The 24,540-nt window shown below is 41.7% G+C and overlaps 1 protein-coding gene across 5 annotated transcripts in view; it reads left to right on the forward strand.

Annotated features, from left to right (window-relative positions):
• CADPS2 (calcium dependent secretion activator 2) overlaps positions 1-24,540 on the forward strand; it is a 596,794-nt gene that overhangs the window by 396,823 nt on the left and 175,431 nt on the right. For all 5 annotated transcript variants that reach the window (XM_030215887.1, XM_030215888.1, XM_030215889.1 and 2 more), the window contains exon 16: positions 2,504-2,627. In XM_030215887.1, coding sequence (XP_030071747.1) covers positions 2,504-2,627 — 124 coding nt within the window. The remainder of the gene's footprint in view (positions 1-2,503; positions 2,628-24,540) is intronic.

Here is a 24,540-nt window from a genome sequence, read left to right on the forward strand (position 1 = left end):
CCAGGTAAAACTTGACTGAATTTCTGGAATGTTCTTTAGAAGTTGTGACAGAACGAACTACTCTCTTAGTGACTTTTGCCATAGAGACGGACAGAAGTAATGTTTTCCGTTCCTACTTCCGTCATATACAGTGGGGGAAATAAGTATTTGATCCCTTGCTGATTTTGTAAGTTTGCCCACTGACAAAGACATGAGCAGCCCATAATTGAAGGGTAGGTTATTGGTAACAGTGAGAGATAGCACATCACAAATTAAATCCGGAAAATCACATTGTGGAAAGTATATGAATTTATTTGCATTCTGCAGAGGGAAATAAGTATTTAATCCCTCTGGCAAACAAGACCTAATACTTGGTGGCAAAACCCTTGTTGGCAAGCACAGCGGTCAGACGTCTTCTGTAGTTGATGATGAGGTTTGCACACATGTCAGGAGGAATTTTGGTCCACTCCTCTTTGCAGATCATCTCTAAATCATTAAGAGTTCTGGGCTGTCGCTTGGCAACTCGCAGCTTCAGCTCCCTCCATAAGTTTTCAATGGGATTAAGGTCTGGTGACTGGCTAGGCCACTCCATGACCCTAATGTGCTTCTTCCTGAGCCACTCCTTTGTTGCCTTGGCTGTATGTTTTGGGTCATTGTCGTGCTGGAAGACCCAGCCACGACCCATTTTTAAGGCCCTGGCGGAGGGAAGGAGGTTGTCACTCAGAATTGTACGGTACATGGCCCCATCCATTCTCCCATTGATGCGGTGAAGTAGTCCTGTGCCCTTAGCAGAGAAACACCCCCAAAACATAACATTTCCACCTCCATGCTTGACAGTGGGGACGGTGTTCTTTGGGTCATAGGCAGCATTTCTCTTCCTCCAAACACGGCGAGTTGAGTTCATGCCAAAGAGCTCAATTTTTGTCTCATCTGACCACAGCACCTTCTCCCAATCACTCTCGGCATCATCCAGGTGTTCACTGGCAAACTTCAGACGGGCCGTCACATGTGCCTTCCGGAGCAGGGGGACCTTGCGGGCACTGCAGGATTGCAATCCGTTATGTCGTAATGTGTTACCAATGGTTTTCGTGGTGACAGCGGTCCCAGCTGCCTTGAGATCATTGACAAGTTCCCCCCTTGTAGTTGTAGGCTGATTTCTAACCTTCCTCATGATCAAGGATACCCCACGAGGTGAGATTTTGCATGGAGCCCCAGATCTTTGTCGATTGACAGTCATTTTGTACTTCTTCCATTTTCTTACTATGGCACCAACAGTTGTCTCCTTCTCACCCAGCGTCTTACTGATGGTTTTGTAGCCCATTCCAGCCTTGTGCAGGTGTATGATCTTGTCCCTGACATCCTTAGACAGCTCCTTGCTCTTGGCCATTTTGTAGAGGTTAGAGTCTGACTGATTCACTGAGTCTGTGGACAGGTGTCTTTCATACAGGTGACCATTGCCGACAGCTGTCTGTCATGCAGGTAACGAGTTGATTTGGAGCATCTACCTGGTCTATAGGGGCCAGATCTCTTACTGGTTGGTGGGGGATCAAATACTTATTTCCCTCTGCAGAATGCAAATAAATTCATATACTTTCCACAATGTGATTTTCCGGATTTAATTTGTGATGTGCTATCTCTCACTGTTACCAATAACCTACCCTTCAATTATGGGCTGCTCATGTCTTTGTCAGTGGGCAAACTTACAAAATCAGCAAGGGATCAAATACTTATTTCCCCCACTGTAAATGCTCTTTTTTTGGAATCTAAAATCCAGGTTTTCCCCGATTTAGCAAGGGATACACAAAAAAGGAGAGAATTCCTGGTTTTTAAACCAAGAGTTCTTAGGTGGATTGTTTGTGTTAAAATTTCCTTGTAGATGTCTAGTGTCCCTTAATTTGATTAATTTATATGGGGGGGGGGGGGGGGGTTGACCCAAAGAAATTGCTAGAATTTATTAATTCAAAAGAAAGGCTTAGGGCTCCCTTGGCAACATCCACCAGTTAATTATGCTGTTTGTTCGGCTGCGAGTATTAGTCAGCTCCCAACTGCTCTATTGATATATAGGTTTTCTCTTGTTTTAAGTTGTTACTGTTTTACCTGGTATCACTCGTCCATGCTTTAAAAGATTATTTGCTATCTCTAACATGCATGTGTGTGTATGTGAAAGAGAAACCAGTAAGTTATTATTATTATTTATTGCATTTGTACCCCACATTATCCCACCTTTTTGCAGGCTCAATGTGGCTTACAGGGTGTTAATTTGGTATGATCATTACATAGTATTAGATACAGTCGGTAATAAAGTTGGAAGTAAAAGAGGAGTTAGTTAGAAGGTAGTGGGTAAGTTCGTGTCGAAGTGTTTTAGAGCGTTTGGGTGATGTATGGAGTAGTATGATTCCTCAGGATTGTTTTTGTAGGCTATGTTGAGGAGAAATGTCTTCAAGGATTTGTAGTTTGATTCATCAAGGATTATTTTTGTAGGCTTTGTTGAAGAGTTAATTTTGTGGACTTGTTTCGTACATAGGTATTAATGAAAGATATTGCCACACCCGTACCCGCAGAAGACGTGAAGAAAGTAGTTAGAAAATGCCTGGAGAAGGCTGCGTTGATCAATTATATGCGACTTACAGAATATGCCAGAATAGAAGGTTGGTACAGTAAGAAACTGCCAAAGTGCCTTTAAGAGCTAACAGTGCTTATTAACTGAATATTCTCTGAGAAACCCTTTCCCTCTTCTGAACAAACTTGTGCCAGGGCAAGGGGAAATGTCTCATTAAAATCTCAGCTGGTGAACTGCACAGCTTTTTTTTTCCTATTCACTGCTTTAATATGCCTCCTGGGACCCTACTTGAATGAAAGCCTCAAGATTAACTTTTCCCTTGTCATTGCTTGTTTTGAGTTTCCAGTAAAGCAAAAATGTTTTCCTTTTTATATATATATGATTTAAATAAACATGCTTTAATATCTACAATTTTGTTTTCAAAATTTCCCATGCAACTTCTTTTAGCCGTTCCTTCATGCAGTTCTGATCATGCTAAGATTACTGAAGATGAGAAAATTATTAGTGACGAGGCTGTGAAATGCTAAATCAGGAGCAACCTACTTGGTAGTTCACAAATGCAATATCAAAAATATTATGATGCAATAAGCTTTAGTGTGCATGCTAAAATAGCAACCTGTGTAGGAAGGTACATATTAAAGGTGTCCAAAAAGACTTTAACATGAGTATGCACATGTAAAGGAAGGAATAATATAATCAAATGAGGATTTACCAAGCTCTCATTAAATAGTATATGTTCTTAGCCTTCGTGCCATTTGGGGACAGCTCACTAACTGGTTTCTATTTAATATCTGCTAGGATCTGGTGTTAATTTACTAATCGGAATACATTATTTACCAAGGGCAAGCTAAATACTGTGATCACACTGAACTGAGAAAACTCTTGAGGGAGCTCAGCTTTCTGGAAACAGAGGGCCTAGAAATTGAAGTCATGGATAGGAGAGGACCTTGTATAATTGTATCCTTAGTCCCTTAGGGGTGATTACGTTTATTCATTTTTCTCTTTACCAAAATAAAACACAACTTAACATACATTTTTGGCCAGGGCTAGAGTTTAGATTAGGACAGTAATTCCGAAATCTGTACCAGTCAGGTTTTTAGGATAGCCACACTGAATATTCATAAGAAAGATTTGCATGCAGTGTAGGTAGTGCGTATACATCTCTCTCATCAACATTCGTTGTGGATATCCTGAAAACCTGACTAACTGGGGAGCCCCTAGGACAGGTTTGGGAACCACTGGATTAGGACGTGCATAGATGGGTGTCTTCAAAATTTGGCAGCTTAGGTCTCAGCCATTGTTGTCCGTGTCTAAATGGTTGTACACAGTCACATCACAAATATATCTTCTCAAATAGAACAGTGATATATCATAGACACTCTTCAAGCATTGTTCCATGCCTCACAAAGCACAGAGGTTTTGTATTAAAATGGAAATTGAAAAGCTCCATGTTATTGGCCTAATTCTTAGGATCATTGCTATCATTGTGTGATTAGTACTGAGACCGAGCAGTAAGGATTCAGAGGCTTCATCCTGTCAGCTCACCCAGCCCCCCCCCCCCCCCCCCCCCCCCGGTACTTAGTAAGAAGCCTCCCTTTGAGGAAGTTCCATGCTAGATAGTAAGCATCTCAAATTTTCCCCCTACCCTAAAGTTATCAAAGAAATCTTTCATATTGGACTAGCAAGGCATGGAAGACCTGGAGGAGAGGGAGAGAATGAGCGAAGGAAGTGGCTTGAGATACACTGAAAAACATTTGAATATTTCAGAATAAATCTATCTTTCTTTACACAAGATAGATGTACACTACAGTCTCAATTATCCAATGAAATGGGACCGACCCATTGTCGGATAAATGACAAGTTGGATAATACGGTAAACAATAGTAACCCCTTAAAAAATGTACGGAAAACATAATTTATGAATGAAGAGCAGGCATCAGGTATCTGTATTTAAAATGTTGTTTGACACTGATCAGCAACAACAACAAAAAAGAAAAGAAAACGAATTGTGTAGGGCATGATTGTGCTGCTTATCCACTATTTCTGGGGTAAGCAGTATAAAATGTTTTGTACTTTTTTGGGATCTTGCCAGGTATTTGTGATCTGGATTGGCCACTATTGGAAACAGGATGCTAGGCTTGATGGACCTTTGGTCTATCCCAGTATGGCAATAGTAACATAGTAGATGACGGTAGAAAAAGACCTGCACGGTCCATCCAGTCTGCCCAACAAGATAAACTCATATGTGCTACTTTTTGTGTATACCCTACCTTGATTTGTACCTGTCCTCTTCAGGGCACAGACCGTACAAGTCTGCCCAGCACTGTAAATCTAAATGAACAAATAGGAATAGGTGTTCGCACAGTACTGCATAAAACTCATTGTGAACAAAAAGCTTACCATGGTTCTGTTTCTGTAAAAGCTTGGTCTCGGATCAAAAATGGTTCCCTGGTGTGTCAATCACTCACCAAATTGGGACCTTCAATGCTGTGCAAGAACGGAGTGCAGCTTCCTACACCGTGCAGGATTCCTTTCCAGGCAACGACCCGATGCCCAGGAGCATCAGGCAGTAGTTGCAAAGAACACATAAAGGGCCGTAACCGACAGAGGGACGCTCAGGAAGCAGAGGACAGCTGGGCGGAGCGCTGAGAGCAGACGCCTGCGCACCTTTTTCCATGGGCTTCTATAGTCCCTCGGAGCTTAGGCTAGAAGTCTGTTCGCTTGTGGGAACTGCGACTTCTCTGCTTGCCTTGCCTGCCAAGACCCAGACCAGACCCTGACTCTCTCCTGCCTGCCAAGACCCAGACCAGACCCTGACTCTCTTCTGCCTGCCAAGACCCAGACCAGACCCTGACTCTCTCCTGCCTGCCAAGACCCAGACCAGACCCTGACTCTCTCCTGCCTGCTTCCTGCCAAGACTCGGACCGGACCTAGACTCTCTGCTGCCTGCCAAGACTCAGACCAGACTCCATCTCTCTCCTGCCTGCCACCTACCAAGACTCAGACTGGATCCTGACTCTCTGCTGCCTGCCAAGATTTGGACCAGACCCTGACTCTGCTGCCTGCCAAGACCCGGACCCTGACTCTGCTGCCTGCCAAGACCCAGAGCGGACCCAGACTGTTCTGTCTGCTGCCTGCCGAGACCTAGGCCAGGCCCTTGTTTGTTTTTAAGGACTTTTCTTTTTAGTTGTTTGCAGGCATTATAAGCACATAAAACCTAAAAAGAAATGGCCTTAAAAATAAATGTTCTAATTTTGCATTTAGCACATCTTAGTAAAGGTATACTGGTATTGCATGCATACACATATTGAGCAGGGGCTAGGTACAGTTTTAATAACATATATAATGCATGTATTATATGCATAAAAACAGTAATCTGATTTTTGACCAGAGGTATATTAATATGTTTAAAAAAACATATTCACTGTGGTACCATAATTTTTGGGACTGACTTGGTCAAGAAACTCTCAAGACCAATTTCACGACTTCGACTTCTGTGGAGTAAAGTAATGCATATAAGTAGAAGAAAATCCCAGGAAGTTCCATGTGTTACAAGGAATTAATTTATACTTGGGGATAGCTAGAGCACTCACTAATGTTTCTCCACCACTTACCTATAAGGTAAGAACGATTTACAATTGTAATGAATTAAATATTATCTCTGTTGACATGCAGTGTCCTGTGTTTCCAGATTTAAAGTCATGCACCCAGGACACAAAGACCATCTATTTAGCTTCAGAAAAGGTTTATTTAAGGTACAAATCATGTAAATAATATTGCAAACCAAACGAGAGGTAGGTCTTACAGATCTTTACAGAGAATCTGTACTTAAGTAAAGTAAGGTAGCAGGTCTAGATCAAAAGTTACGTTACTTACAAGTCCTTGTTACATAGTATGAACAGCATGAGGTAAGCACATGGTTGCAGAAGAGGTCCTCATAGCAGGCAGGCAGGTGAGCTGCAGGTCCCAGGAAGATGCAGGATAGAAGAGAAAAACTGACTAGCTGGGCTGCTCCCAGGCTTTTATAATGTTCCCTGAGTCCTGTATATTGTAGTTTGCAGGGGATCTTGGGTATTGTAGTTTGCAAGGAAGCATGGTCACATGTTTCCTGGATATCTGCTGGCAAATGGCTTTTCTATAGCTTGAGGGCTTTTGCACAGGTTTCAGTCTGTTCATATGATCACATTACAAGTCTTTCCTTACTGCACATGTCCTGGCTGATAGCTGATGGGAGGGGGCAGATATACATATCTGAGGCAACAAGCAGATGCCTTGTTTATGCTTTTCCTCTGAAGTCTTTGTCTTCAATGGGTTCTCCAGACTTTCTGTCTCTTGGGTCTTTGGTTTTCGGAGATGTCTTGATGACCCTCCCAGCCAGCTTTTGTCTCTGTTAAGTGTTTGTAATTGACTAGCCCTGCTATCAGAGCCAGTTTCTGCTGCAGTGTCAAATATATTTTTTAAGCTATATTTTTGTGTTGCTATATATATATATATATATATTTGTATCTGATTCAGCACAATCTGCTCAATAATTCTGACACCATGTTACACATGTAGAAATAATGGAGTCTATTTTATGTCACAGGCACACATACATGGATTCCCTCAGAAGTACCCCATCAGGATCATAAAAGATTGTGTGGATTGGACATCAAACGTACAGATATTAGGCTTGGGTGGGGCACATGAAGACACACACACACAAACATGACTATCTTCAAAGCCACCTTTCCTTCAGAAGGAAGGGTAACACTGAGAAAATGTGTAACTCTGTAAATTTATTACATATGATATCATAAAAAGCTCCAGAAACCGCCGTTTTTAACGCTGGTGCATTGTATACTCAACTTTTTCATATTTATTATCTAATCTAGTCAAGCTTACCCACAAACAAAAGTTAACCAGCCTCGTGAGTAATCACAAGAAACAAAAAGGCCATTTTGTCACCATAGCAACCAATATTGTATCACAGGAATAACAAAATGAAAACTCCTTAATGACCATTTTACTATCTTTAATTATGTTATGCTGTGTTAGGAAAGATATAATGAATTTATTTTTTGCTTAGAAATACAGTATTCACCTCAATTTTTATGACTGGAAATGCTTAAATCAGCTCGTCTCTCAACTAAAACAGAAACGTATTGCCTTTAACGAAGGCCTTTTTGCAATTATTTTCTATACTAAAAATAAAATTATATAATACCGTGTCTAGATGAATCGCTATAGGTATATAAAATCTAGTAAAACAGGACTTAAGAATCCTTTATCCTTCCTGTAAATAAACCTACCCTACAGTACAATCGATATGAGCAATTTGCCATTAGAGGGATCTCTTGCATTCATACCTAGATAAGGTATGCATAGGATAGGTTCAAAAATGGTTAAAATGGGCATCTTCTTGTGATGATTTTCCTAAAAACGGAAAAGCAAGTTTGAATGTTTTCATGTGCCAGTCTTTGTCCATTGTGCTATTTCTCTTTGACTAGGGATCATACATGATCATACAGTTTTTGTCGATAAACTGTCAGAAAATTCATATAAAAAATCTTGCTTCTGTCTCACCTTCTGTTTACGCTGTAATTTTTTCCCCTTCAATCTCTTTCTTATAATTTTAGCAGCAGCCGAACAGGAAACAGGTGATTACGTATGCATGTCTGCATGGATGTAGCCTGGTTTTCATTGTGTTAAGTCTACACTTTTGGGGAGTAATTGTATTAGACAGAGTCTGAGTCAAAGTTACAAAAAGATGGTTATTTTATTGAGGCAACAAGGGCCTTATATGCCTTTATAAAATAAGCACCCAGAACCAAGCCCAATAATGCACAAATTTGCACCTGTCCTGAAGATAGTAAACATGTGTGAGTATATTCAGTGCATGTCCTCTAAGCATGTACCTGCATATATATATATCTATATATAGATATACAGTGGGGGAAATAAGTATTTGATCCCTTGCTGATTTTGTAAGTTTGCCCACTGACAAAGACATGAGCAGCCCATAATTGAAGGGTAGGTTATTGGTAACAGTGAGAGATAGCACATCACAAATTAAATCCGGAAAATCACATTGTGGAAAGTATATGAATTTATTTGCATTCTGCAGAGGGAAATAAGTATTTGATCCCTCTGGCAAACAAGACCTAATACTTGGTGGCAAAACCCTTGTTGGCAAGCACAGCGGTCAGACGTCTTCTGTAGTTGATGATGAGGTTTGCACACATGTCAGGAGGAATTTTGGTCCACTCCTCTTTGCAGATCATCTCTAAATCATTAAGAGTTCTGGGCTGTCGCTTGGCAACTCGCAGCTTCAGCTCCCTCCATAAGTTTTCAATGGGATTAAGGTCTGGTGACTGGCTAGGCCACTCCATGACCCTAATGTGCTTCTTCCTGAGCCACTCCTTTGTTGCCTTGGCTGTATGTTTTGGGTCATTGTCGTGCTGGAAGACCCAGCCACGACCCATTTTTAAGGCCCTGGCGGAGGGAAGGAGGTTGTCACTCAGAATTGTACGGTACATGGCCCCATCCATTCTCCCATTGATGCGGTGAAGTAGTCCTGTGCCCTTAGCAGAGAAACACCCCCAAAACATAACATTTCCACCTCCATGCTTGACAGTGGGGACGGTGTTCTTTGGGTCATAGGCAGCATTTCTCTTCCTCCAAACACGGCGAGTTGAGTTCATGCCAAAGAGCTCAATTTTTGTCTCATCTGACCACAGCACCTTCTCCCAATCACTCTCGGCATCATCCAGGTGTTCACTGGCAAACTTCAGACGGGCCGTCACATGTGCCTTCCGGAGCAGGGGGACCTTGCGGGCACAGCAGGATTGCAATCCGTTATGTCGTAATGTGTTACCAATGGTTTTCGTGGTGACAGTGGTCCCAGCTGCCTTGAGATCATTGACAAGTTCCCCCCTTGTAGTTGTAGGCTGATTTCTAACCTTCCTCATGATCAAGGATACCCCACGAGGTGAGATTTTGCGTGGAGCCCCAGATCTTTGTCGATTGACAGTCATTTTGTACTTCTTCCATTTTCTTACTATGGCACCAACAGTTGTCTCCTTCTCGCCCAGCGTCTTACTGATGGTTTTGTAGCCCATTCCAGCCTTGTGCAGGTGTATGATCTTGTCCCTGACATCCTTAGACAGCTCCTTGCTCTTGGCCATTTTGTAGAGGTTAGAGTCTGACTGATTCACTGAGTCTGTGGACAGGTGTCTTTCATATAGGTGACCATTGCCGACAGCTGTCTGTCATGCAGGTAACGAGTTGATTTGGAGCATCTACCTGGTCTGTAGGGGCCAGATCTCTTACTGGTTGGTGGGGGATCAAATACTTATTTCCCTCTGCAGAATGCAAATAAATTCATATACTTTCCACAATGTGATTTTCCGGATTTAATTTGTGATGTGCTATCTCTCACTGTTACCAATAACCTACCCTTCAATTATGGGCTGCTCATGTCTTTGTCAGTGGGCAAACTTACAAAATCAGCAAGGGATCAAATACTTATTTCCCCCACTGTATCTGTATCTATATATATGTGTGTGTATATATATATATATACACTTCATAACTCCACCCCTGCTGCACCCTGACTATACCTCTGCTATGCACATATAGGTATGCCCAAACTTTATAGTGTATACAGTATATGTACTTATGTGTGTGTATACAGTCATTCAGCTTTATAAAAGCCATTATCCATTGCCATTAGACTGAACACATTTGTACATTAATGTCTACTTTTTTGGTTATAGGAACAATACTACTTAGATTAACATTTTGAGGGTGATGCATCTTTCCAGATCACCTGCCCCAAAATTATGGGTATATGATACTACTACTACTTAACATTTCTAAAGCGCTACTAGGGTTATGCAGCGCTGTACAATTTACATAGAGGGACAGTCCCTGCTCAAAGAGCTTACAATCTAGAAGACAAGTGAACGGTCAGTCCGATAGGGGCAGTCAAATTGGGGCAGTCTGGATTTACTGAACGGTAAGAGTTAGGTGCCGAACGCAGCAATGAAGAGGTGGGTTTTAAGCAAAGACTTGAAGATGCTGCATATGTATACCTGATCTCGATTTGACCTTGCCATTTTCAGGGCATAGACTGTAGAAGTCTGCCCGGCACTGGCCTTGTTCTAAAATTTCTGAAGTTGTCGTCGAAGCCCCTAAATAGCTGCACTCCAGCCCAAGCAAGTTTATTCAGCCATGAACAGGGCACAGATAGTAGAACTCTGCCCAGCACGGGCCTTGAAGATGAATCTGTCCAGCCACGATCAGAGCACAGAGCGTAGAAGTCTGTCCAGTGCTGGCTTTGTTTCTCAATTACCAGTGTTGCTACCTAATCTCTGCTAAGCTTCTTTGGGTCCATTCCTTCTAAAAGGGATTCCTTTGTGTTTATCCCACACATTTTTGAATTTCTTTACTGTTTGCATTTCCACCAACCCCATACCATTTTAGTTGCTTTTCTTTGAACCACTTCAAGTCGAGTGGGGCCTCACCAACGATTTGTACAGGGGCATCAACACCTCCTTTTCTTCTGCTGGTTATTCCCTCTCTGTGCAGCCTAGCATCCTTCTGGCTGCAGCCACTGACTTGTCTCATTGTTTCATCACCTTGAGATCCTTGGACACCATCACCCCAAGGTCCCTCTCCTGAGCCGAGCTTACCAATCTTTCTCTTCCTATCTGGTGCATTTCTTTTGGATTTCTGCTCCTCAAGTGCATCACTCTGCACTTGGCATTAAATTTTAACGCACAAAAATGCAGGAGAGTAAAACGTGTTTTAGATATATTTTAGTTTCCTGTATCTAGGTTGCTTATTAAATTTTAACTGCCAGACCCTTGGCCATTCTTCCAACGTTTGGAGATCCCTTCTCTTGGTTTCTACTCCCTCCATGGTATCCACTGTATTGGCTATCTTCGCATCATTTGCAAAAAGGCAAACTTTTCTTTCTAACCCTTCAGCTATGTCTCTCACAAATATATTAAACAAAATTGGCCGTAGTACCAACCCCTGTATATAGTATACAGAATGGTAAAGCTTCCACTGTGAATTATGAACAGTATTGTTTCTTGTGTTCATTAAAAGTGTAAATATGAATTCTGATGAACTTGAAGGGATATGTAACAACCATGAGACCATTATGCTAGGGAGTTTTATCATATCAACAAAAGGGCATTTCTGCATGTAAAGAGGGGGATAATTGAAAGGCGCCAGCCATCTTCATGGCCGGCCATCTTCGAGAACGGCGCCGTGAAGGGGCAGAGCCAACCGTATTTTCGAAAAAGATGGCCAGCCATCTTTTTTTTTCGATAAGACGGTTGCGGCCGCCCAAATGTCAGAGATGGCTGAGTTTGAGATGGTCGGCCTCAGTTTTTGCCCATAATGGAAACCAAAGCCGGCGATCTCAAACCCGACCAAATCCAAGGCATGGGAGGGGCCAGGATTCGTAGTGCACTGGTCCCCCTCACATGCCAGGACACCAACCGGGCACCCTAGGGGGCACTTCTAAAAAGTAAAAATAAATAAATAAAAATAGCTCCCAGGTGCATAGCTCCCTTACCTTGGGTGCTGAGCCCCCCCCCCCCCCCCAAAACCCCACAACTATACACCACTACCATAGCCCTAAGGGGTGAAGGGGGGCACCTACATGTGGGTACAGTGGGTTTTTTTTGGGGGGGGGGGGTTGGAGGGCTCCCATTTACCACCACAAGTGTAAAAGGTAGGGGGGGATGGGCCTGGATTCGCCTGCCTGAAATCCACTGCACCCACTAAAATTGCTCCAGGGACCTGTATACTGCTGCGATGGACCTGAATATGACATTTGAGGCTGGCAAAAAAAGTTTTGAAAGTTGTTTTTTTTTAGGGTGGGAGGGGGTTAGTGACCACTGGGGGAGTCAGGGGAGGTGATCCCCGATTCCCTCCAGTGGTCATCTGGTCAATTCGGGCACTTTTTTGGGACTTGGACCTGAAAAAAAAGGGTCCAAATAAAGCAGACCAAATTCTCGTGAAGGCCGGCTTTCTTTTTTCCATTATCGGGCAAAGCCGGCCATCTCAACGCACGCCCCCATCCAGCCTTCGCTACCATGCCGACACGCCCCCTTGAACTTTCACCGGCCCCGCAATAGAACGCAGTTGAAGCCGGCCAAAATTGCTTTCGATTATACCGATTTGACCGACTTCAGGAGATCACCGGCCATCTCCCGATTTGTGTCGGAAGATGGCCAGCGATCTCTTTCGAAAATCAGGCAGAAAGTGATTTTTTTTAATGTGCAAACAAAACAGAAGTACCCCCCTAGCAACAAACCTCACAGTATCCCCCCCAAAAAAGAAGTAGGGGGTATCCAAACATCAGGTTTATTCAAACATAAAATCCAAACACTTGACGCAGTCCTGCGTTTTGGTTCTAACTGCATCTACCTCAGGAGTCAATATATAAGATATCTCTGTGTGAATATAAATATACCTATTATATCATCAAAACTGTAATACATAAAAAAATACATCCATACTGTAATATATTAAAAATAGAAAAATTATTTTAAAAGTATGGGTTTTTTATGTGTAGAAATGGACCCTTATAAAATTGTCCCTCCAACATCCCCATATAGTTCTATGGAACTTTATCCAAAATGAGCAGAGGCATTCTCTGGAGTGCAATATATACTTACTATTGAACATGCATGCCTAATAATAACTCAGAAAATGTGTGCATGGGGAGGAGCAGGTGTAAATTTATTCAAGTAATTAGTTTCAATCAGAAAAAGTATGCATGTACTATTTACGCATTTTCTTGCTTACAAAATTATGTAAAGAGCAATAAGATATGCAATATGCATACATTATCAGAAGAAGACTTCTTATGCACACATAAGAACATGCAACAGAATCTGCTGCATCCCAGTGGAATTATTTATCATAACATTAGGTGTCATTTTGGATGTGTGTAATCCCCTTACTTTTTTTGTTTTTAGTGTGCTTGTTTTATTTTGATTTTACTGTGTCATATGTGGTGATTTATAAATGGCGCCTAAAAAATTGGTGTCGAAATAAAGTGCTTGGCGCTATTCTATAAACGGTGCTTAAAGTTGGGCACCACTTCCAGAGTAATGCATAGTGCCGGGAACCGCGACTATATTTGGACGCTACCATTTATACAAATGAAATCCTTGGTGTAAATCTCCACACTTAAATTAGGCACGGATCCCTGTTCTATAACAATGCGCATAAATTGTGGGAATGCCCCCAATCTGCCTATGTCCCTCCCATGGCCACACCCCCTTTTTGAACCTGTGCATAAAATTTACACACACAAAATTTAATTAAATCCAATTAGCACCGATAATTGTTTAAAAAGCCAATTATTGATGCTAATTGGTTCGCTATTCAGCTAAATTGCATGTGCAAATTTGGGTGCACACAAATTGGATACAGTAGAACAGCCTCCCAAAGGCGGCAGAGAAGGCAAAAACAGTAAAAGAATTCAAGAAAGCATAGAATAAGAACTGGGCGTCTTTAGTGCCAAGAAAATGGAAGTAAAGGTAGAAATCAAGTGAAGTCTATTCTATGGCCAAGGGAAGCAAAGTGGGCAAATTAGATGGGCAGTGAAGTTCCTTAGTCCTCCCAAACCCACAACACTTTTCATAGTCAGAGATCCCACCTTCCCTTTTGTCCCACAAAACTTGTCAGGAAAGAAGAGTCCACAGAAGTGCCCAAATTTATTTATTTGAAGTTATCTCCTGCCTTTTTTGCTAGTAGCTTAGGGTAAAAGTTCCACCTAGGTTACAACATAAGAATTAGCATATTGGGTCAGACCAAAGGTCCATCTAGCCCAGCATCCTGTTTCTGACAGTGGCCAATTCAGGTCACTAGTACCTGGCAGCATCTCAAAAAGTAGCACAATTCCATGTTTTCCCCAGATCTGCCTTGATAATAGTTTATGGACTTTTCTTCCAGGAATTTGTCCAAACCTTTTTTAAACCTAGCTGCAACAGCCGCTTTTACCACATCCTCCGGTAACGAGTTCCAATGATTAAATATGTATTACATGAAAAAATATTTTCTCCTATTTGTTTTAAATGTGCTATTTTATAACTTCTTGTTATGTCCCCTAGTCTTTCTACTCTTTGAAAAAGTAAACAGATTTGATTATAAATTGGGTATTTCCCTGTCCACAGACAGCTTACAATCTAGGTTTTGTGTGAGGCAATGGAGGTTTAAGTGACTTGTCCAAAGTCACAAGGAGCATCACTGGAATTTGAGCCGTGGTTTCTCTGATTCTCATCCTGCTTCTCAAACTACTAGACTACACCCCCCATTGTTAACCTGTGATTTTTTTTTGATTTTTTTATTTTTTGTTTGTTTGTAGATCAAGTACATATGCTTGTTAATGATGGAACTTGTAGAAGAGAATTGTATAAAACATTCCACAGAGATAAACTGTAAACTGCATATGCTGTGTGAATCTTTATCAACTATGCTGTTGCCAGGTTCCCAGGTCCAACACCCAGGTGCTTTCATTTTTACAGTGTCTCCATTGAGTTACATTCTAAGTACTTTCCCAGAGGATCTTGGTTGCTTGTTTTGTGTAATTGTAGAAGCTATCAGAGCAATCAAGATTTTACAGGAGCAAAATGTATATTTTTCATAAACCAAGTTTCACAATAATCTGCTGTTTCTTTTTTTTTTTTTTTCTTTCTTTTTTTTAACAGAGATTATAATATAGCAACATTTGACCTGATATTCAGAAATATGTAGTCACCAGTGACCGGTAAATGTATTTCCACCTCCTGTCCCTGTATTTTAAGCCACTACGGGAGCAATTCTATAACTGGATACCTCCAATAGGAACTCATTCTATAAAGGAACCTAGGCAGATATCTAGTGTTCTATGCCATAGATCTGGTGTAAGTGCAATGGCCTAGGTGTGACAGGGACACAAAATTCTGTAAGTTACATGTGTAAATGGGAGCCTCCACCTATGCTCTGCCCCAGTGTATGCTCTCTTTACACATACATGCTATATAAGCTATGCGGCTATTTGCAGAATAGAGCTTAGGCACAATACTAACATTTATATATATATATATATATATATATATATATATATAAGTGCACACATGCGTGCATAAATGCTAGTATTCTAAATATTTACATGTACAACACACATGTAAATGTGAGGTCCTGGGCATAGGCGTTCGGTGGCCCAACTGTTTGAGGAGGCTAAAGGGGGTGGGGTTAGGGGTGGGGCCAGGGGTGGAACTTACCTCTATAATTGTCTGACAACACACAGAAAAAAAATAAGTAAAAATAAAATACCTTTTATTATTAGATGTTAGATATGTATCATAGGTCAAAGAATAAAGTGGTTGCTCAAAGCATATACTAACCACAATCGCTCCTGCAAAACACTATGCACAAATTTGTGCAAAAACACACTCAGAACCTTACTGTACCACAAATATTACACTGGGCAGACCCTAATACACCAATATACCACCCATACGGAAAATGCAGACTGTCAACAATATGAAACAAAGGATCATAATATCACAATTCTCATGTAGAGCCACAAAACACCCTTTTAGGGTGGATAGTGTTCACAATGAGCTCCTTTTCTTAACGACCATATGTAGATCCTTCAAGAGGTAGTGTGTCATGATTTAGGCTCTACACCCTTTCTGATGTTTTGGTGCCACCTCAGTAAGGCCTGCGCTGGTATAGACGTGTATAAAAGCCTTTTTTGGCCAAAAATGGACGTGCGGCAAAATAAAAATAGGCGCACGTCCATTTTGGGCCTAAGACCTTACCACCACCCATTGACCTAGTGGTAAGGTCTCACGCATTAGGACGGTAATGGTCTATGCATGTGCAATGCCGCTTACCGCCCGGTTAGTGCCGTGCACTTAGTGGACGTGTGTAAAAAAAAAAATGAAATTACCACCCGGGCCATGCGATAGTCGGGCAGCAGCTCAAAATTGACGCGCATAAGCGCCTATGTGGATTAGTAAAATCTCGTTAGTTTTTCTCCATAGGAGAGTCATTCCATCCTCTTTATCATTTGTTGTCCTTCTCCCAGATCCTATTCAATAAAGAAATCCTTAGCTATTTTCTTGCTTAAAATAATATTTATTTATTTATTTATAACATTTGCATCCCACATTTTCCCACCTATTTGCAGGCTCAATGTGGCTTACATAATTCCGCAAGTCAGATCTTCCATATGAGACTGGTCTAGGGTCTCTCATTAACCCAGAACCATGCAGAATACCATTAAAAAAAAACCTGGCACTCTAGTTCTGTAAACAAACATTCAAACATTTCATTTCCACAGACCACCAACACTCACCCCCCACCCCCCAAAAAAAGCAGTGGGCGCAGGGCAGAACTAGGATGTTCCTCAACATATAAAAACAAATTTTCAAATTCTGGTCACACAGAAACAGTCTCTACTGTCGGGCAATTTGTAAAGTAATGTAAACTCTGCAAAATATTCACTCATTATCCTTGTGGCACTAATTCCCAGTGTTGAAAGCAGCAACAACCGGACTATGAATAGGCAACACTGGAATATTCCCAGTGGCCCTGGAGCACTAGTGTACCTCATATTGGGATGCACAGGTTGGAAAGCAAAATAAGCTAGCTTGCACAGAACTACTACTACTAAACATTTATAAAGCGCTACCAGGACAGTCCCTGCTCGAAGGAGCTTACAATCTAAAGGACAAAAAAGTGCAGCCAATCAAATTGGGGCAAAATACTTCAAAGGTACATACCCTCATCAATTACAGAAGTGACCAGAAACTGGAATTAAAAGCTGAACTGGAAACTTCAAGAAATCAGATAGAAAAGCAAACTCGTGTCCTCCTGTACTTTGAAAAACACAAAGGTAAGAAGTGAGCATTTCCCAGAGCTGACAGAGAAAAGACATCTCACTAAATCTCAGGAAATACTTTGTATCATCCTTGGGGGGAATAAGAGAAGCAGTAGCTATAGCAGCAAAATTTTATAGATGAATATATTGTTATGGAACTGACTAGGTTTCATCTTTCACTTTTATTAGTGAGTTTATGATATTTTGGACTTTAGATGTTTTGTCTAGAGTCAGTCATTCTAATTGTCTTGTGTTCCCAAGTCACCTGGATTTATTTATATTATTTTTATTAATAATAATTAGGGCTGTACTGACTTGCATATTTTATTATTCAGCTGAATACAAATAATGAAAAATATTATTTGGCCAAATACGAATAATGGGTATTGAGTTTTAACATAGCAAATAATAAAAGAAGCAATGTGAATTTAGAGATCAGGTGTTTATTTCAGTAGGATTTAGCACAGTAGAGCCCTGGATTATTCGTATCCGAATTTAAATCACTATTCGGCTGAATACAAATAATGTATTTGGGGCACTAATCGAGGCTGAATCGAATCAAATATGAACACTATTAATAATTTGGGTTTAATGCAAACCTTTTATGGTCTGTGGAAATGAAATTGTGGGGTTTTTTTTGATTGACTTAATTGCATACTTTAAAGAGCACAGTTGGTGGAGGTAGGCAGTGGGAATGAGCAACCCCCTCATTTGAAAAGGCTTCATTGATTACTACTTCAGGCAAGGGATATTTTTAAATTATGTTTGACCTTCAAAGTCATTCATGGATTGCCTCCTGTTTTATATTATGTCTGAGGTCGAATTGAGTCAGTCAAATATTTGTTGGCACTAACAGTGGCGTAGCCACAGGTGGGCCTGGGCGGGCCGGGGCCCACTCACCTTGGACTCAGGCCCACCCAAAATTGTGACACTCTTGCAGTGGCTGGTGGGGATCCCCAACTCTTGCCAGCTGAAGATTTTCTGTCCTTGGGCAGTCCCCACTCTTCCCAATGTCAGGCAGCAGCACTTGCCTTGAACCGAGGCTGAGACTGGCCCTTCTGCATATGCTCAGTTTTCGCACATGCAAAAGCACTGAGCATGCACGGCCTGCCGGCAGCAGCATCAATTTGAAGCAAGGTGCTGCTGGCTGCCGTTTGGAAGAGTGCTGGCTGCATGAGGAGGAGGAAATCTTCAGCTGGCAGGGTTTGGGGATCTCCGCCAGTTCAAGTATTTAATATTTGGGGTTTGTGGGCAGGGAGGGGTGGAGAGAGGAGCAAACGGGGGGGTGGGGGGATGAATTCCATGCCCACCCACCTTAGGCTCAGGCCCACCCAAAATTGGCCATCTGGCTACGCCCCTGGGCACTAATAAGCTAATACTTCTTTCTTCTAAAGAATTTGTGTACAAGTGAGTGCATGATAACATTATAAGCTTTAGTGCTGCTAATTATTGGAACAATCTCCCCTTGAATATAAGGAGATGCATGCTCTGCCTCAGTGTTATCTCACCTGGAGATTGGCATTAGAAAAATGTCAATCCAGAAGCCCATCCAAATCCCCCTCCCCCCCCCCCCCCCCCCCCAGGATCCCCAAGACACTGTTAGCCTGGTTCGTGTAATATTCGTACTTTTTTTCATTCCTGTGTATATATTTATATAATTTACTACAAGATAAAGAATTGCGTACATTGTGTTTAGCCTTCTGTGTACTGTGAGGTGTCTTGTAAATTTAGGGGTATGTTTACTAAAGTGCGTTAGCGTTTTTAACACATCTGTAAATTTAAGGTGCATTAAGCGCTGAGACGTCTATACGTTTCTATGGGCATGTTAGCATTTAACGCGTGTACACCATTTCCATGCGTTAAAAATGCTAACGTGCCCATAGCGTGGCTTAGTAAACCTAGCCCTTAGTGGGGTAGTAACTTGATGGTTAGAGCAGTGGGCTGAGAATCAGGGGAATCAGGTTCAAATCCCACTGTAGCTCCTTGTGATCTTGGGCAAGTCACTTAACCCTCCATTTCCTCAGGTACAAACTCAGATCATAAGCCCTCCATGGACAGAAAATATCTACTGTACCTAGCTTTCTGGTTTACAGGCAGTATATAAGAAAATAAATAAAAAATAAAATAAGATTAATAGCGAATTATATGGGTTTTTCCTTCTTCTAAAATTCTGGCTATTTCAGAAATATTTTATGTAATAATGGCTTGATGCATATTAATCCATCTTTTATTTTCCTATGTTTATATTACAAGGTAAATTATTTTATTGTATGTAACTATTTGAGTTGTTTTGTATTTGAGATGTTTATATCCTGTGGTTTATTTTGTTTCTCATCTCTTTTGTAATCTGCCTTAAACCACTTTTGATTAAAAGGATGTTAAGTATCTGAATTAAATTAAATTTTATGATCACCCTTTTTATTGGTGGTTTTCCGTTTGTATATAATGAAGTGAATTTCATCTGTTTCGATGGTATCCATTGGTTTTTCTGCTGACAAGCAAGATTGAGTCCAGGTACACAAATGGTTGACTTTATCCATTTATCCAATGGTACTAGGATGAAACTGCTGCTTCCAGAATGTAGAACATTAGCATAAAGTGGCTCTTCCAATGTGCATCGGTCCCTCAGCTCCTCAATTTTGTTTTTTCTCTCAGCCAAATGGACATGAAACAAGGGTCTCCTGTGGTTTTGTTGTGTTTACTTCAATTATTTTAGATAGAAGACTATTCTGTCCTTTTACTAAAGCTTAGTATGCGCAAACAGAATTAGCATAAACTAGGTATAAAATGGGCTTCTTAGCATTTAGCGTGCACTAAACTTTAATAATCTAATCTAAAGTTTTATATACCACAGAATCTAAAAAGATCCTAATCGGTTTACAATTGAGATTCTAGTTTACAAAATCAATACATTAAAATACAGTAAATAACATTGTTAAAAACAGAATAAAATTAACAAAAGCATGCATTACTTGAATAAAAATTTCTCAAACAAATGTCTTCAGTCTTTTCCGAAAAGAAACATACGATGAATCCAACCTAAGAGCCAAAGGAAGATCATTCCAAATTGAAACAGAAAAAGTCGGAAAAAAAAAACATTCCACTGTGCTCACCATCTTAAACCTGCAAGAGAGGGATAAAACAATAAACAACAACTTTTAGAATGACATATGTTTCCTGGAGAGAGAAAGATAAAATTCAGTTGACCAAGGAACGAGGCACAGAACCATAAATGGATTTATGAATAAAACACAAAACTTTAAACAACACACTCACGGACACTGGAAGCCAACACAAAGCACGCAACAGCTGTAACAAAGCAAGTAACACTATGATGTTTGTTTTGGCAAAATATCAATCTAGCAGGCCATGTTTTGCAACAATTGCAGCCTAGTCTGTAGTTTTCGAGGAACAGCAGAGTAGATAGTTATAATCTAGACTAGATAATATCAACGCCTGGACCACTAAAGCAAAATGCTCTTTTTGATAGTTAGAGAGAATAGATTTCAGTTAATTAAACTTGAAAAGTACTTTCTTAACCAAATTATTAACCTGAATTTCAAATGACAAGGTAGAATCAAAGAAAACTCCCTATGTCGCACTTACCTTCAGCTTCAGGAGTCCCAATTTGGGCCACCCACAGCGTCAGTGTGGTGTGGGAGTGGCGCTGGCATCACACCCCTAACCCAGGCATTTCAGCGTGTGGGGAACACACAGCGGACTCGAGCAGGGCCTCTTAGGCATGGGTGCGTGCCTGACATCCACCTTTCTGGAGATCAGGGCAAGGCATGGTCATGTGACGTCATCCTGAGAGCGTCCTCTTTAGAACTTCAACTTCCTGCCTCCTTGCCTTTGCAGCTGTTGACCTTCTGTCACTGGCATTGCATCCATGCTTTCTTGCACCTTGTATCCTGCTCAGCCGAAGCCCCTTTGGGACGGGCTTCTCCATTCTTGTATCCCGCTCAGCCGAAGCCCCTTTGGAATAGGCTTTTCAGTGCTCTCTAGCATCTTTTATCCTGCTCAGCCAGGTTCCTTGCCCCTGGTGACTTCATCTGTGGCTGGCTTGGGCCGTAGGCTTTCTCCGCAGTCTGCCAACCACCTAAGGGCTCACCCTTCTAAATCTGGGTTTTGTCTATACCCAGAACGTTGACATGCATGCTAAAAAGACGATTCTGTAACTGCATGCCTGTATCTATGTGTGTCTTGGTGTGTGTAAAAATGCAGCAAAAAGTGGACACTAAGAGGAACAGGCTTGGCACAGAGGGGTCAGGGAAGAGGGGTTGAACTAAAGGTCCCTGAACATTTTGAAATTAAATAACAGGTCCTCACTACCAAAAATGTTGGGAACCTCTGATGAGCAAACATTCCAAATTATCCTTCATATCAGAAATACCTTTGGTTTCCCTTTCAGTCCAATCAAATCCAGGACAGTGTCCTCCCATATGTCCTTTCCTCAGCCCCATAGGAGATTTTGAAGTGCCTCATAGCAGCTGCACACCTTTTTAAATGAGGCTATCAAGTATTTCTGTTAGAATTTTCGACCAAAACTGAAAGTGTCTGAAAGTTTGCAGCCAAAACCGAAACTGCAGCTGAAACTTATCACCTGGTTTCATCCAAAACTGAAAACTCAAGTTTGGTTATGTGAAGGCCACAGGGGATTGTTGGAGCTTGCAGGCTGAATCCCTTTATTAAACTCACAGTATTCAAGCCAGAATATAATAATTTAAATAACAAAAGACAGTATATTACCTCCAAGCAAAATAGCCTCCACACACATGGACTGCAGCTAATGAAAACTGAAACTGAGGGCTAATTCCTAAAGAGCTTATCATCCTAAATTTACAGACTTGAGGGGTTTGTTTATTAACCTGCTTATTTTCGAATGAGAAGGCCGGCCATCTTCCGACACAAATCGGGAGATGGCCGGCCACCTCCTAAACCCGGCCAAATCGGTATTATCGAAAGCCAATTTTGGCCGGCTTCAACTGCTTCCCGTCGAGGAGCCGGCCAAACTTTAAGGGGGCGTGTCAGCAGGGTACAGAAGGCGGGATGGGGGCGTGGTTACGAGATGGCCAGCATCGCCCAATAATGGAAAATAGAAAGCCGGCCCTAACGAGCATTTGGCTGACTTTACTTGGTCCCTTTTTGTTAATGACCAAGCCTCAAAAAGGTGCACCAACTGACCAGATGACCACCGGAGGGAATCGGGGATGACCTCCCCAGACTCCCCCAGTGGTCACCAACCCCCTCCCACCCAAAAAAAAACAATTTAAAAACATTATTTTTCCAGCCTCTATGCCAGCCTCAAATGTCATACCCAGCTCCCTGACAGCAGTATGCAGGTCCCTGGAGCAGTTTTTAGTGGGTGCAGTGCACTTCAGGCAGGCAGACCCAGGCCATTCGCCCCCCCCCCCTACCTATTACACTTGTGGTGATAAATGGGAGTCTTCCAAAACCCCCCCAAAACCCACTGCACCCACATGTAGGTGCCCCACTCCATCCCTAAGGGCTATGGTAGTGGTGTACAGTTGTGGGTTTTGGGGGGGATTGGGGGGGCTCAGCACACAAGATAAAGGAGGTATGCACCTGGGAGCAATTTTTGAAGTACACTGCAGTGCCCCCTAGGGTGCCCGGTTGGTGTCCTGGCATGTGAAGGGGACCAGTGCACTACAAATGCTGACTCCTCCCATGACCAAATGCCTTGGATTTGGCCGGGTTTGAGATGGCCGCCATTAGTTTCCATTATCGCTGAAAACCAATGGTGGCGATCTCTAACGCCGGCCCAAATGTTGAGATTTGGCCGTCCCCGACCGTATTATCGAAAAGAAAGATGGCCGGCCATGTTGTTTCGATAATACAGTTGGGTATGCCGCGTTACGGGGCCTGCTTTAAAGATGGTCGCCCATATAGATGGACGGCCCCGTTCGATTATGCCCCTCCACGCCTCACTAGCAGCTTCCCTGCGACATTGCCGACACAGCCCATTGAAAGTGAATGGGCTGTGTTTGCACTAGTGCACAGCCAGCCACACTAGCAGCTTAGTAAACCCCAGCGTTAAATTGTTCCTAAAATTTTGTATCAAAAACATTTATTTGGAGTACTCTATTTGCCATTTAAGCTATTGTGCTTATGTACTTATAACTGCATTGCTTGTAATTGCAACTTTAAAAGATACAAACAGTAAACCCCCCCCCCCCCCTCCTCCCCCCAAGGACTACTTTACAATTGCTGGTGGTCTCAGAGCAGGAGTGATGCCCCAGTTACAGCAGCCACTTTGAGAACTGGGGATCACTCCTGCCCCAACTTCACCCCAAGACCACCAAGATAGGCCAAGGGGGGGTCTACAGGTGGGGGTGGGAGATATAAGTAGATGGGTCTAGAAGGAGGAGCATTGAGCCTGCCATGAGTGGGAAAGCGCGGGGTACAAATGTAACAAAAATCCTGTTCAGGAGAGGAATGGAGACAAATGGGACAAAGCACAAATTTTCGCCTTATACCAAAATACATGGCAATTTTTTCACCAAAACTGATAACATGGCCAAAATTTAAAATAACCTTTTGGCTGAAACTGAAACTAGGTTTAAAAAGGATTTGGGGTTTTAGCTGTGCATTCAAAACTGAAATTCAGTCAGCCTATAATTTCCATATCTGGAAAATTGACTTCTAGTGGCACAGTCAAAGACCTTAATCATTCTACAGAACTGAATTGCACAGTCACTAGGATTCCTTATCAACTAGGAGGCTAATGTCTTATTTCTTAAATTACACCATAGTCCTCTTCATTCATATATTTTTCTCAAGGGGTCTAGAGAAGATATTGTGCAGTTTACTGTACAGTAGCTATGTTAAGTAATCCTTATTGAAAACTGTAGATTGCAGTCATAAATAAAACCTCAGCTATCCCCTGTTCATTTTAATCCTACCCATCTAAACTTTGTTTTAAGTTTTTTTTTTGCATGTACTCTTTTTGACTGAAAATGACATATTTTGCTCTTTAAGCAATTCTTGTGAGCTTACTTATTGCTTAATGAGGGGGGTTAATGCCTCGCAACAATTTTTCATTATAAGTGATATTTCTCGATTTAGACCAAAATGTACCTGCTGTTATCACATTTTTTTA

This window comes from Microcaecilia unicolor, chromosome 10 (assembly GCF_901765095.1).
Source record: "Microcaecilia unicolor chromosome 10, aMicUni1.1, whole genome shotgun sequence".
NCBI lineage: Eukaryota > Metazoa > Chordata > Amphibia > Gymnophiona > Siphonopidae > Microcaecilia > Microcaecilia unicolor.